General features: G+C 34.3%; 1 protein-coding gene across 5 annotated transcripts in view; it reads right to left on the reverse strand.

The window, feature by feature from the left end:
- The window catches only part of LOC131935697 (ribosome quality control complex subunit NEMF), an 82,912-nt gene extending 67,241 nt beyond the window's left edge, over nt 1-15,671 (reverse strand). The window contains exons 1-3 of one of the 5 annotated variants that reach the window (XM_059292240.1): nt 15,570-15,671; nt 6,818-6,891; nt 5,894-5,962 (exon numbers count right to left, since the gene is read on the reverse strand). In XM_059292240.1, the coding sequence (XP_059148223.1) occupies nt 5,894-5,962; nt 6,818-6,873 (125 nt within the window). In that variant the 5' untranslated portion in view covers nt 6,874-6,891; nt 15,570-15,671. Of the gene's footprint in view, nt 1-5,893; nt 5,963-6,817; nt 6,892-9,553; nt 9,661-12,485; nt 12,646-12,759; nt 12,876-15,136; nt 15,244-15,569 lie in introns of those variants that run through there. The other 4 variants (XM_059292237.1, XM_059292238.1, XM_059292235.1 and 1 more) reach the window with 4 other exon arrangements.
- Between the last annotated feature and the right edge of the window lie 289 nt (nt 15,672-15,960).

Below are 15,960 nucleotides of genomic sequence, written 5' to 3' on the forward strand. Positions count from 1 at the left end.
CCATTACAATCACAGTTTTTTCATCAGGCCTAGGGGGAACAAATCATCAAACCACACAGACTCCATTACAATCACAGTTTTTTCATCAGGCCTAGGGGGAACAAATCATCAAACCACACAGACTCCATTACAATCACAGTTTTTTCATCAGGCCTAGGGGGAACAAATCATCAAACCACACAGACTCCATTACAATCACAGTTTTTTCATCAGGCCTAGGGGGAACAAATCATCAAACCACACAGACTCCATTACAATCACAGTTTTTTCATCAGGCCTAGGGGGAACAAATCATCAAACCACACAGACTCCATTACAATCACAGTTTTTTCATCAGGCCTAGGGGGAACAAATCATCAAACCACACAGACTCCATTACAATCACAGTTTTTTCATCAGGCCTAGGGGGAACAAATCATCAAACCACACAGACTCCATTACAATCACAGTTTTTTCATCAGGCCTAGGGGGAACAAATCATCAAACCACACAGACTCCATTACAATCACAGTTTTTTCATCAGGCCTAGGGGGAACAAATCATCAAACCACACAGACTCCATTACAATCACAGTTTTTTCATCAGGCCTAGGGGGAACAAATCATCAAACCACACAGACTCCATTACAATCACAGTTTTTTCATCAGGCCTAGGGGGAACAAATCATCAAACCACACAGACTCCATTACAATCACAGTTTTTTCATCAGGCCTAGGGGGAACAAATCATCAAACCACACAGACTCCATTACAATCACAGTTTTTTCATCAGGCCTAGGGGGAACAAATCATCAAACCACACAGACTCCATTACAATCACAGTTTTTTCATCAGGCCTAGGGGGAACAAATCATCAAACCACACAGACTCCATTACAATCACAGTTTTTTCATCAGGCCTAGGGGGAACAAATCATCAAACCACACAGACTCCATTACAATCACAGTTTTTTCATCAGGCCTAGGGGGAACAAATCATCAAACCACACAGACTCCATTACAATCACAGTTTTTTCATCAGGCCTAGGGGGAACAAATCATCAAACCACACAGACTCCATTACAATCACAGTTTTTTCATCAGGCCTAGGGGGAACAAATCATCAAACCACACAGACTCCATTACAATCACAGTTTTTTCATCAGGCCTAGGGGGAACAAATCATCAAACCACACAGACTCCATTACAATCACAGTTTTTTCATCAGGCCTAGGGGGAACAAATCATCAAACCACACAGACTCCATTACAATCACAGTTTTTTCATCAGGCCTAGGGGGAACAAATCATCAAACCACACAGACTCCATTACAATCACAGTTTTTTCATCAGGCCTAGGGGGAACAAATCATCAAACCACACAGACTCCATTACAATCACAGTTTTTTCATCAGGCCTAGGGGGAACAAATCATCAAACCACACAGACTCCATTACAATCACAGTTTTTTCATCAGGCCTAGGGGGAACAAATCATCAAACCACACAGACTCCATTACAATCACAGTTTTTTCATCAGGCCTAGGGGGAACAAATCATCAAACCACACAGACTCCATTACAATCACAGTTTTTTCATCAGGCCTAGGGGGAACAAATCATCAAACCACACAGACTCCATTACAATCACAGTTTTTTCATCAGGCCTAGGGGGAACAAATCATCAAACCACACAGACTCCATTACAATCACAGTTTTTTCATCAGGCCTAGGGGGAACAAATCATCAAACCACACAGACTCCATTACAATCACAGTTTTTTCATCAGGCCTAGGGGGAACAAATCATCAAACCACACAGACTCCATTACAATCACAGTTTTTTCATCAGGCCTAGGGGGAACAAATCATCAAACCACACAGACTCCATTACAATCACAGTTTTTTCATCAGGCCTAGGGGGAACAAATCATCAAACCACACAGACTCCATTACAATCACAGTTTTTTCATCAGGCCTAGGGGGAACAAATCATCAAACCACACAGACTCCATTACAATCACAGTTTTTTCATCAGGCCTAGGGGGAACAAATCATCAAACCACACAGACTCCATTACAATCACAGTTTTTTCATCAGGCCTAGGGGGAACAAATCATCAAACCACACAGACTCCATTACAATCACAGTTTTTTCATCAGGCCTAGGGGGAACAAATCATCAAACCACACAGACTCCATTACAATCACAGTTTTTTCATCAGGCCTAGGGGGAACAAATCATCAAACCACACAGACTCCATTACAATCACAGTTTTTTCATCAGGCCTAGGGGGAACAAATCATCAAACCACACAGACTCCATTACAATCACAGTTTTTTCATCAGGCCTAGGGGGAACAAATCATCAAACCACACAGACTCCATTACAATCACAGTTTTTTCATCAGGCCTAGGGGGAACAAATCATCAAACCACACAGACTCCATTACAATCACAGTTTTTTCATCAGGCCTAGGGGGAACAAATCATCAAACCACACAGACTCCATTACAATCACAGTTTTTTCATCAGGCCTAGGGGGAACAAATCATCAAACCACACAGACTCCATTACAATCACAGTTTTTTCATCAGGCCTAGGGGGAACAAATCATCAAACCACACAGACTCCATTACAATCACAGTTTTTTCATCAGGCCTAGGGGGAACAAATCATCAAACCACACAGACTCCATTACAATCACAGTTTTTTCATCAGGCCTAGGGGGAACAAATCATCAAACCACACAGACTCCATTACAATCACAGTTTTTTCATCAGGCCTAGGGGGAACAAATCATCAAACCACACAGACTCCATTACAATCACAGTTTTTTCATCAGGCCTAGGGGGAACAAATCATCAAACCACACAGACTCCATTACAATCACAGTTTTTTCATCAGGCCTAGGGGGAACAAATCATCAAACCACACAGACTCCATTACAATCAGTTTTTTCATCAGGCCTAGGGGGAACAAATCATCAAACCACACAGACTCCATTACAATCACAGTTTTTTCATCAGGCCTAGGGGGAACAAATCATCAAACCACACAGACTCCATTACAATCACAGTTTTTTCATCAGGCCTAGGGGGAACAAATCATCAAACCACACAGACTCCATTACAATCACAGTTTTTTCATCAGGCCTAGGGGGAACAAATCATCAAACCACACAGACTCCATTACAATCACAGTTTTTTCATCAGGCCTAGGGGGAACAAATCATCAAACCACACAGACTCCATTACAATCACAGTTTTTTCATCAGGCCTAGGGGGAACAAATCATCAAACCACACAGACTCCATTACAATCACAGTTTTTTCATCAGGCCTAGGGGGAACAAATCATCAAACCACACAGACTCCATTACAATCACAGTTTTTTCATCAGGCCTAGGGGGAACAAATCATCAAACCACACAGACTCCATTACAATCACAGTTTTTTCATCAGGCCTAGGGGGAACAAATCATCAAACCACACAGACTCCATTACAATCAGTTTTTTCATCAGGCCTAGGAGGAACAAATCATCAAACCACACAGACTCCATTACAATCACAGTTTTTTCATCAGGCCTAGGGGGAACAAATCATCAAACCACACAGACTCCATTACAATCACAGTTTTTTCATCAGGCCTAGGGGGAACAAATCATCAAACCACACAGACTCCATTACAATCACAGTTTTTTCATCAGGCCTAGGGGGAACAAATCATCAAACCACACAGACTCCATTACAATCACAGTTTTTTCATCAGGCCTAGGGGGAACAAATCATCAAACCACACAGACTCCATTACAATCACAGTTTTTTCATCAGGCCTAGGGGGAACAAATCATCAAACCACACAGACTCCATTACAATCACAGTTTTTTCATCAGGCCTAGGAGGAACAAATCATCAAACCACATGTCTGACGGAGTCTTGTTGTCAAAAAAAGGCAACTTACTTTCCAATTCTGATCAGATAAGTCTTGTTGTCAAAAAAAGGCAACTTACTTTCCAATTCTGATCAGATAAGTCTTGTTGTCAAAAAAAGGCAACTTACTTTCCAATTCTGATCAGATAAGTCTTGTTGTCAAAAAAAGGCAACTTACTTTCCAATTCTGATCAGATAAGTCTTGTTGTCAAAAAAAGGCAACTTACTTTCCAATTCTGATCAGATAAGTCTTGTTGTCAAAAAAAGGCAACTTACTTTCCAATTCTGATCAGATAAGTCTTGTTGTCAAACAAAGGCAACTTACTTTCCAATTCTGATCAGATAAGTCTTGTTGTCAAACAAAGGCAACTTACTTTCCAATTCTGATGAGATCAGTCTTGTTGTCAAAAAAAGGCAACTTACTTTCCAATTCTGATGAGATAAGTCTTGTTGTCAAAAAAAGGCAACTTACTTTCCAATTCTGATGAGATCAGTCTTGTTGTCAAAAAAAGGCAACTTACTTTCCAATTCTGATGAGATAAGTCTTGTTGTCAAAAAAGGCAACTTACTTTCCAATTCTGATGAGATAAGTCTTGTTGTCAAAAAAAGGCAACTTACTTTCCAATTCTGATCAGATAAGTCTTGTTGTCAAAAAAAAGGCAACTTACTTTCCAATTCTGATGAGATAAGTCTTGTTGTCAAAAAAAGGCAACTTACTTTCCAATTCTGATCAGATAAGTCTTGTTGTCAAAAAAAGGCAACTTACTTTCCAATTCTGATCAGATAAGTCTTGTTGTCAAAAAAAGGCAACTTACTTTCCAATTCTGATCAGATAAGTCTTGTTGTCAAAAAAAGGCAACTTACTTTCCAATTCTGATCAGATAAGTCTTGTTGTCAAAAAAAGGCAACTTACTTTCCAATTCTGATCAGATAAGTCTTGTTGTCAAAAAAAGGCAACTTACTTTCCAATTCTGATCAGATAAGTCTTGTTGTCAAAAAAAGGCAACTTACTTTCCAATTCTGATGAGACAAGTCTTGTTGTCAAAAAAAGGCAACTTACTTTCCAATTCTGATCAGATAAGTCTTGTTGTCAAAAAAAGGCAACTTACTTTCCAATTCTGATGAGACAAGTCTTGTTGTCAAAAAAAGGCAACTTACTTTCCAATTCTGATCAGATAAGTCTTGTTGTCAAAAAAAAGGCAACTTACTTTCCAATTCTGATGAGATAAGTCTTGTTGTCAAAAAAAGGCAACTTACTTTCCAATTCTGATCAGATAAGTCTTGTTGTCAAAAAAAGGCAACTTACTTTCCAATTCTGATCAGATAAGTCTTGTTGTCAAAAAAAGGCAACTTACTTTCCAATTCTGATCAGATAAGTCTTGCTGTCAAAAAAAGGCAACTTACTTTCCAATTCTGATCAGATAAGTCTTGTCAAAAAAAGGCAACTTACTTTCCAATTCTGATGAGATCAGTCTTGTTGTCAAAAAAAGGCAACTTACTTTCCAATTCTGATGAGACAAGTCTTGTTGTCAAAAAAAGGCAACTTACTTTCAAATTCTGATCAGATAAGTCTTGTTGTCAAAAAAAGGCAACTTACTTTCCAATTCTGATGAGATAAGTCTTGTTGTCAAAAAAAGGCAACTTACTTTCCAATTCTGATGAGATAAGTCTTGTTGTCAAAAAAAGGCAACTTACTTTCCAACTCTGATGAGATAAGTCTTGTTGTCAATAAAAGGCAACTTACTTTCCAATTCTGATCAGATAAGTCTTGTTGTCAATAAAAGGCAACTCACTTTCAAATTCTGATGAGATAAGTCTTGTTGTCAAAAAAAGGCAACTTACTTTCCAATTCTGATGAGATAAGTCTTGTTGTCAAAAAAAAGCAACTTACTTTCCAATTCTGATCAGATAAGTCTTGTTGTCAATAAAAGGCAACTCACTTTCAAATTCTGATGAGATAAGTCTTGTTGTCAAAAAAAGGCAACTTACTTTCCAATTCTGATGAGATAAGTCTTGTTGTCAATATCATAAACATTGACCACCCTCATGCCCAGGTACCTGAAAGAAAATGTCCAATAGGTCAGCAAGATTCTCCTCATTCAGTTGTGTACTGTAGACATTTGGTATCAGTTGTGTAGTGTAGACATTTGGTATCAGTTGTGTAGTGCAGACTGTGTGACTGACAAAAGTTTGTATCAATGTAGATCTAGACTGTGTGACTGACAAAAGTTTGTATCAATGTAGATCTAGACTGTGTGACTGACAAAAGTTTGTATCAATACATTACAACGAGAACAACATACATTACGACTAGAACAACATACATTACGACTAGAACATACATTACGACTAGAACAACATACATTATGACTAGAACAACATACATTTTAACTAGAACAACATGCATTATGACTAGAACAACTTACATTATGACTAGAACAACATACATTATGACTAGAACAACATACATTACGACTAGAACAACATACATTACGACTAGAACAACATACATTATGACTAGAACAACATACATTGTGACTAGAACAACATACATTATGGCTATGACTTCTATTTAGAGCAGTAGTCAGACAGACATTGTATAGAGAATTACCTCTGGAGTTATGTGTCACCCCCCCCCCCCCTCTATTTAGAGCAGTAGTCAGACAGACATTGTATAGAGATTTACCTCTGAAGTCATGTGTCACCCCCCCCCCCTCCCCTCTATTTAGAGCAGTAGTCAGACAGACATTGTATAGAGATTTACCTCTGAAGTCATGTGTCACCCCCCCCCCCCTCTATTTAGAGCACTAGTCAGACAGACATTGTATAGAGATTTACCTGTAGAGTTATGTGTCACCCCCCCCCCCCCTCCATTTAGAGCACTAGTCAGACAGACATTGTATAGAGATTTACCTCTGGAGTTCCTGTATTATGACAGCCAGATCCAGACTGCTAAAACGACTCTTCATTGTGTAGAGCTCAGTTCACTACAGGAAGATGATAAGTGTATTAGACAAAACTGGACATGGAAAGACCAGTGTATTAGACAAAACTGGACATAGAAAGACCAGTGTATTAGACAAAACTGGACATGGAAAGACCAGTGTATTAGACAAAACTGGACATAGAAAGACCAGTGTATTAGACAAAACTGGACATGGAAAGACCAGTGTATTAGACAAAACTGGATATTGTGATTTAGTTATCTGTGGGTGCAATTGTATGTAGGCTACATTGTGGGAGATTTTTCAGGAAATTCTTGTTTGTGCATTTTTTCTTTTAATGCATTTTTCTATGTGCATTTTTGGTGAGTGTTTTTATGGTCATCTAATTTTCTTGTTAAATGTTGTCTTGATAATGATTAGGCCGAATTATCTAAAAATATATTATTAGGCCGAATTATCTAAAAATATATTATTAAGTCTAGGCCTAAATAAATAGTAGGCCTAAATAATGAAATATTCAATAGACCCATGTCTAGATATATAAATAAATAATAATCAATCATGATAGACCTAGAATCTATATTCACTCACTACAACAGGCCTAGGACATTATTACTTAGTGAAAATGAGGCCTAAGTACTAACTACTAAGTTTAGTAATAGCATGCTAAGTATATACTATAGGCCTATACAGCAGTATAGCTGAGTACACTCAGGTATAAGAGGGCCGATTGTAGGAAAAAAAGTCACAGGAAAGAAAGTCACAAATATATATTTGCATGATATTTGTTAATACATTTATGTATTAAATATTTAGAGAGCGCAAATTAACTTAGGATTAATTAAATGTAATGTAATGTGTGTAGGCTGTATACGCATAGGCATTTTTATAATTCATCTAAAAATATTTATTATGAAGTATGTAGATTGTAATTATTTTAAACTTAAAATTAGTAGCATTTAATAGAATGCTCCAACGTCCACGTTTTTCATTGTGTTTTTTTTTAAAGACCAATATTAAATTACCGTGAAATGGTAAGTTCATCTGACTTGCTGCCCTCAACTCATGGCAACAATAGTTATGTTTAGTTCAACCACCTTTACTGCCCACATTTATCACGCTCATTACATAACAAAACTTAGAATCAAAACAGAAAGCCGACAAGGTTCAAAGGGTGTCATTGACACAAAACGTCAACAACACAAAATATGTTCGGACAATGCCTATTGAGGAGAGACCAACCAGAGAATAGCCTACGGCAAAATGTGCCTAAATTTCTTTTATAATTAACTTTTCTACCGCGTATTTAACTAAATACGTAACAAAAGTTGAGATTGTTGTGTTAATTATCTTAGAGTATTTTTACTTACAATTGTTATAAATCATAATGCTTTTAACGTCTATAAATAATTTATGCTATCAAAAAATACAACCCACAACAATAAACATAAAAAGTTTTACAATTCTTAATAAATTTAAAAAAATATTTCTAAAAAGATTTTTGTGACTTTTTTCTGTGACTTTATTTCTGTGACTTTTTTTCCGATAAAATTTTTCCACTGTGACTTTCTTTCTGACTTTTTTTCCTAGCAAAGACTGTGACTTTTTTTCTGTGTTTTTTTTTTCTTACTTCTTACTTAAGTACACTAGTGAGTAAATAGTCAGTGTCACTAGACTAGATTACTAGAAGTTAGTTCATTTTAATAGACGTCTATTTCATTACTCTAGTTATAGTTATTTTTACAAGTTTTTATTTAGTTTGCAACATCTGTTTGTTTGTTATTCAATAACATTAACAGAAGGGGAGATAACTAGCTAGATTGCTAGATGCTATCAACCAACATGTCTGGTGAGCTGTGTTAGACACCGAATGTTTACAATCGCGGAGACAGTCGAACTAGTGAAGGCTATTAGGGGCAGGTAAAATAAATTAAAAAAACTTGCTGTCATCTGTTAAATATGGTCACGGACCGCTGCTTTCACGGGGCAGATAATTGTCTTTTAGATATGGCCATCTACTAGTGGTGTTTTAAAAGCAAACATTTTTGTTCGTGTCGACTTCATAAATTAGGAATCACTAAAAAGTAGAAAATAAAACAAATAGGCCTATAAAATCCTTTCTAATGGCAGGCTTTAAAAAGTTTTAAAAGCACTGACAATAAGAAAATAAAACTAGATCTAGATATCTAGATCTAGATCTAATCTAGAATCTAGATTCTAGTAACTTTAAATGCTTTGGTTACTCATGAAATCTTTTAGTCTTTTAGTGAGGGCCTAGAATCTAGATTTAGCCTAGGCCCTACATAATACTACATATTTTAAAATATTTTAATTTTAGCAATCACAGCTTTGAATTTTTATGGAAGACTTTCAGAAAGAAAGCAAACTAGTTTTATTTTCTTATTTTTAGTGCATTTAAAAGCTTGCTATTAGATCTAGATGTTTTTTATTTTTTTTGTAATTGATCGTTTTAGGTACATACAGTCCTATTTTAAGTATTTTACAATTTTAGTCATGTGGGAAAAAAGTGACATTAACATTAAATTTGGTAATCTATCGTTTTAGTTACGTAAAATCGCCCACGACTAGTAATGTGAAAAACAGGTGACTCCTTAAATTTTAATAATTATTTCACATTTTGAGGAGGATTTATGTTTAGAAAAATACAAAAATGTTTCCTTGTTTCATTTAGGCCCCTAAGTACCTGTTTTCAAACAATTGAATTCAAACTTTACAGTAATACATGAAGACTAGCAATGTTTCCAACAAATGCAACCATGCTCATTTACTATAGCAGCCATCTTGTTTAAGTTTGTTTTTTTGTAAACTTATAGCGTGAGATTCAGGGGAAACCACTCTATTTTACAAATGGCTGCTGTTTATATAGTAATAAATAGTATATAGTAGGCCTATAGCAAATCTTGCTTGCAAACACTGCTGTTTAAAATTAATTTCTGGCCTATATTGATATATGGCCTATGCTAGCCGGAAAAAGATACGCATGCGCAATGGAGAGAAACTACGACTTGCCTTCGCTGCGATGTTTTCAATTGTACTGCGCACGCGTGTGTTTACAACCACAGAACCCTAGCCCTAACCCTATCCCCAACATTAGCCCCAACCCTATCCCCAGAGGCGTATCCAGGTTTTCGTTGTAGGGGCAGCGAAAAGAGCAAAAAAAAGACGCCGAATTTTTAACACGTTCTTCTATATACTTGTATTATATATATACATATATATATATATATATATATATATATATATATATATATATATATATATATATATATATATATATATATATATATATAATTACTAGCTGTATGTCATTACTTCGCTATGATGTAAAATAAATTGAAAGTAGCACTCTGAAGAAATAAGAAAAAACACACAATGTAGGCCAACAAAACAAAAAGTGTATCAATCTAAACAAAAAAAAAAATATATATATATATACACACACTCAACCAAAAACAATGAGCGCAACACAATCTGTTTTGTAATTCTTGTAAAAAAAATTTCTTACATAATAATTCCTGGGAAATTATTTAAGACAAGTGAAATAGGGGAAATAATCACTCTCTTAATATAAATATGTATATATCTACACATTTAATTATAAATGTCAAAACAAATAAATAATTACTTTAGAATATAATGAAATTGTGTAACACTATTCGTGTTTACAAAATGTTTTTGTCTATAATCAGAATTTAAAATATCGTCATCATAAATGCTAAAGTATTACAGTATAATGAAAGTTTTTTAAATCAGAGTTAGTATAAAACCAAGCTTTTAGATACAATAGAAAAACATTCGGAATAACAACCTACATTTAACTAATTATCGGTCTATTAGTTCAGTTCATATATTTTAATTAACTACTGCTTCTTTTTGTTCTTTAAAGATCATTTTTTAACATAGTGATAGGCATGGGAAGATAACCAACTCAGAGTGAACATAGCGTCAGTTTTAGATGACTGTTCTAAACATACATATATATTACACAAATATATATTACACAAAAATATATTACAGAAATAGATTTAAATAAGTAGCAGTGGTTTTATGACAATATTTTTTTTACAGAGGAGTTCATGGGGGAGGGGGGTTGTAACTGTTTCATATAATTTGTAACCGTAATCACTATCGCCCAAACTGTAAGAATACTACTACTTCATCATGCTGACGTTGTTGACCTTGTCAAAATTTCCCCACCACTACGCAGTTTGCTCATAAGTAAATTTAAATAGAGGTGCCACATCAGTTGTATTTGTTTCTGTATTATAATTTTTTTTAAATTAATCACACGATTCAAATTGTATATATAAAGTAATTATGTGTGAAGTTTTATGTATAACATTTTCTAATTCAATTATTCGTAAGAAAATACATATTACAGTTGCCTTAAACTTAACACCCCTCTTGCCAAGTGGTACTTCCGTAGAGGTTTTTTAAACATTGCAATGCATCGTAATGGTTATTTTTAGAATGGCAAACTGATGCCGCTGTTAATATGTGTTGTAAACGTAGACACTACTAGACTAGTACAATAATGCTTAATTGCTGCATGAAAAGAAATATTGTGATTTACATAGATGTGCCGACCAAAAATATTTTTTTTAACAAACAGCATTGTTTAAAACTTTGAGTTTAAAAAGTTTCCAAAAAGGCGCCACTTTGCTGAAAATGGCCAGAGGGGGAGCGGCCGCTCCCCCTGCGTACGCTACTGCCTATCCCCAACCGTAACCCTAGCCCCAACCCTAACCGTATCCCTAATCCTAGCCCTAACCCTATCCGTAACCATAACCCCAGCCATATGTCACTGCGTATGCGCAGAACTTTCTTTTGTCGACTAGGTGGAGATGTTGGAACAAAAAATCTTTTTCCGATTAGTCACTTCGTTGATATATTTAGCCATTGATTTAGGTATATTATATTATTCATTTATCTATAATATTTGATACAAATATTTCACAATATACTTCTCTTAAAGCCTTGACAATGAGGTAACTTTTTCGTACATTACTAGCCGCGGGCGATTTTACGTACGAAAAAGTTACCTCATTGTCAAGGCTGTAATAAAGTGTAATAGAAGTATATTGTGATATATTTGTGTCAAATATTATAGATAAATGAATAATAAACCTAATTCAACGGCTAAATATATCAATGTATGCTAGAAATTAACTTTAAACAGCAGTGTTTGCAAGCAAGATTTGCAATATAAACAGCAGTCATTTGTAAAATAGTGTGGCTTCCCCCTGAATCCGCTATAAGTTTACAAAAAAAAACGTAACCAAGATGGCTGCTATAGTAAATGAGCATGGTTGCATCTGTTGGAAACATCACTAGTCTTCATTTATTAAAAGTTTTAGCCTAATTCAATTGTTTAAAAACAGGTACATGAATGACACAAGGAAACATTTTTGTATTTTTCAAAACATAAATCCCTCCTCAAAATGTGAAATAATTACTTAAAATTTAAGGAGTCACCTGTTTTTCACATTACTAGATCTAGTTTCGGGCGATTTTACCTTTACGTACCCAAAACGATAGATTACTAAGATTAGGCCTACCAAAATTTCTAGATCTAGTCTAGGGTTTTACTCGTAGTCGTAGTCATGTGGGCCTACCTGTTTTTATACAAATGTATTTAAAACAAAATTTCAGTAGCCTAATCAATAAACTTGTGATGTTTTCACCAGATGCAATCAAGCTTATTTATTATTTACTTTAGCAGCCATATTGTTTAATTTTTAAAAAATTTTCTTTGAAAAATTAATAATTATGGTTAGAGATTCAGGGGCAACCACTCTAATTTATAGATTGCCGCTATTTATACAGGAAATCATGCTTGCAAACACGACACTGTTTTTTAAAGTTAATTCTGCTCTATAATTGATATACCTAGCAATTGCTTTTGATTTATTATTCAGTTATAGAATCTACGTAAAATTAGGCATTCCGACTTCCGCTGTTTCGATTCGGTATTCAACATCCGGACTTTTTGATGCAGTCTTTATAAAAACTCGCCCTTTTCCGAAGAATGCCGAATCTCACTGTTGGAATCGAGTTTTTAGAAATATTCGATATAGATATTCTAGTGTAGTCGTATTATATGTTTCAATTAGAAAATTACCGCCATTATGACAATCTTTAAGCCGAAATCGATCGCACGATTCTAATGAGTTTATCTCGCGAACATGTCCTGTACGGTGCTGTCACATTTTAAATAAGTTTACGTATTAAACACATTATAAGTGTCTTGCCATTAGTTGTAAGTGTCCATTAAATAAACAAATATTATTATAATAACGGTTTTATGGCACTTACTACTTCTGCTTACGAGTTATCATACATGTCAAATCCCCGAGCAAGCGGTTCGGCCTTGACAACGCCATGGCGTCGGTTTAGCACCGCATTACCTATTATCGATAAAATATGCGCACTAATGCCAATGGCGTAGTTTTCGAAGTTGGAAAGAATTTAAATTGTGGGTGGCATTGTTAAAACTAGATAAAATACATTGATCAAGTTATCTATTAAAAACGACAGGCAAGAAGCTTAGGCTTACATTAACTAATGTCAAGCATTTCACACATATCTACTTACTTAGATTTAAGGCTAATACTAATAGCCTTTAATTACTTTTTAATATACTATTATACTTTACTTTATACTATAAATAAGTTATACTATAGGCCTATTTCTTAGTATAACTAATGCTATATACTATATGTATCGATAGATAAAGTAAGTCTGGGCCTATTATTGGTTATGATAAGTAAAGAAGCTCGGTGATAAACTTATTTAATTATTTATGCTTATGACATTAGTAAATAATAAACAAAAGGTGCAGCAATTGACATGGGGGGGGTACTAATTAATAAGGCAGTGAATTTAGAATGACATGAAAAAGGCATGATAATTATTATTCATAATAATTTAGGATACAATTTTTACATTTAATAATAAAAAGTAACAAAAAACAAATAACAACAAACAATACGGATTTAAATCACTGCATGTTGCCAATATATATATATTCATATAAGCAGATAGACAGGGAATCTGTAACTTCTGATTTGGTACAACTTAACACTTAGCTTAATAAACTTTTACAAGAATTTAAGGTTTTTCTATTGATTAGTAATTTAGATGAACCAAAATATCAATAGGGCCTTATAAAGGCCCTAGTATATTAAAGTAGTTTCCCTTTTGGACCTGTCAATCCATCATCCATAAAGCAGCTGAAGTAGAGTTTATCTGTTTCTTGATCACCATGAAGTGATGGTGTGGTTAGCTCTCTGCCAAGCTATCTTTACTTTCCCTTGGGTCAGGTACTCATCTGAGCTTGGTGGATGCTGCACGCTGCACAGACAGACTCGTCTGAGATCTGAGCTTAAGACTTGCATGTTAGTAGTTGAGTGCTTTACCACACGATCCCTAGTTTTATTTTTCAGCATTCTTCTTATTACATGCTTCAGTATCAATAACCAAAATGTATCCTATCTATTATAGTAACATTCTGGACATACGTCCGTTGCAGTCACTATAATTACTATAAAAGGGTGCAACACCCTTTCATAGGACTTTTTAATTATATGCAGTCATACTTAATATAATTTTTTTCTATATTTCTATTGCCCCCACCCTCTAGCAAAGTTTCAATTTTAATATTTAAAAAAAAAACATAGACTTTCAGTCTGCATATTGACCTATATAGAACAGCACCCCTCACTTTAATTTGACTTGATTAGTTCTAATTATCCTTCATCAAATTTTGATTTTACTTTCATATTTCTATTGCCCACACTCTCTAGCACTAATGTGCAAAGTTTTATAATTTTATCTCAAATAGCAGCAGTGGTATGCAAGCCTAAAGCCAATCACACAATTAAATCCGATGTTACAGTGATATATAACAAGTTTAATACATAACTTTAAAAATTCATATAAAAAAAACTATTAGGCCTAGAATGATAAATTTGGTATTTTTATCAATGGGGTATATTATAGGATTAATCTGTGTACATTTTAACATTCTATGGTAATTAGGAAAAATATCCCAACATTCCTACGTAAAATCACGATATAGCGTCGGAAATTATTGGGCATTATTTTTATATTAATTGGGTAATGTTTGTTGAGTTTTGGTAACATTCGTTACTGTAAACCATAGTTTATTTGACCGTTGAAATAAAAATATAGTCAAGTGCATTTCATTAAATTAATGTTTTAACTTAATTTAATGTTTAATTGACAAAAAAAATTAGGGTAAAACCTTAGTTTAGTGTCGGTTATTATTCCGGAATCGTATAACAGTAAAAAACAGTAAAACAATGCCAAAGTCTGTCAAACACTTCCGGAATTCATCGGGAGTACTGTAAACCAAAATTAATTAATTTAATAATTTAGTGTCATCTTTTATAATTATTCTGAATCTTTAAAATTTGGATAGATTTATTTTTGTAATCATTTTTACATTTTGTAATCATTTTTACTATTTTCGTAATCTAGATTTTTTTTCTGGGCCTAGCAGCTAGCTAGATTTAGATTCTAGATTGATTAGGCCGTAGTTATTAATTAATGGTCGCAAATCCGCTGCAAGTCAAAAACATGAAACACATTAGGCCCTATTACATTTGATTTTATTATTTATATTTATATATTTTATTTTTAGATCTACTAATTTAAATCTACTATTATATTTATACCTGTTTCCTTTAGTCGATTAAACTTAAACTATTTATTAAAACATTTATTTACTACAATCGACTTTCACTTTATTTTTATTTCAATTGTCAACTTTAGTTACCGAATCTCTACAAACATTACCCAATAATTTCCTACGCTAAACTAAGGTTTTACCAAAATTAGCAACAATAAGTAAATCTAAATATTATTAATAAAGTCGAGTGTAGTAGATTCTAATTAATGTTTTTTTTTTTAAGAGACAGAAAAACCTGCAGAAGATTTGCGACAACTAGCTCTAGTTCTGTTAGTAAAATAAGACGATTAGATTTACTAAAGTTAAAGTAGTAAGAAGAAATAGAACAATGTTTAGTAGCAGCAGTAATTAGCACATACACTTAAAATAATTAGAAA

This window comes from Physella acuta, unplaced genomic scaffold (genome assembly GCF_028476545.2).
Source record: "Physella acuta isolate Inbredline_101_S28 unplaced genomic scaffold, ASM2847654v3 ptg000155l, whole genome shotgun sequence".
In the NCBI taxonomy this organism is placed as follows: Eukaryota; Metazoa; Mollusca; class Gastropoda; family Physidae; genus Physella; species Physella acuta.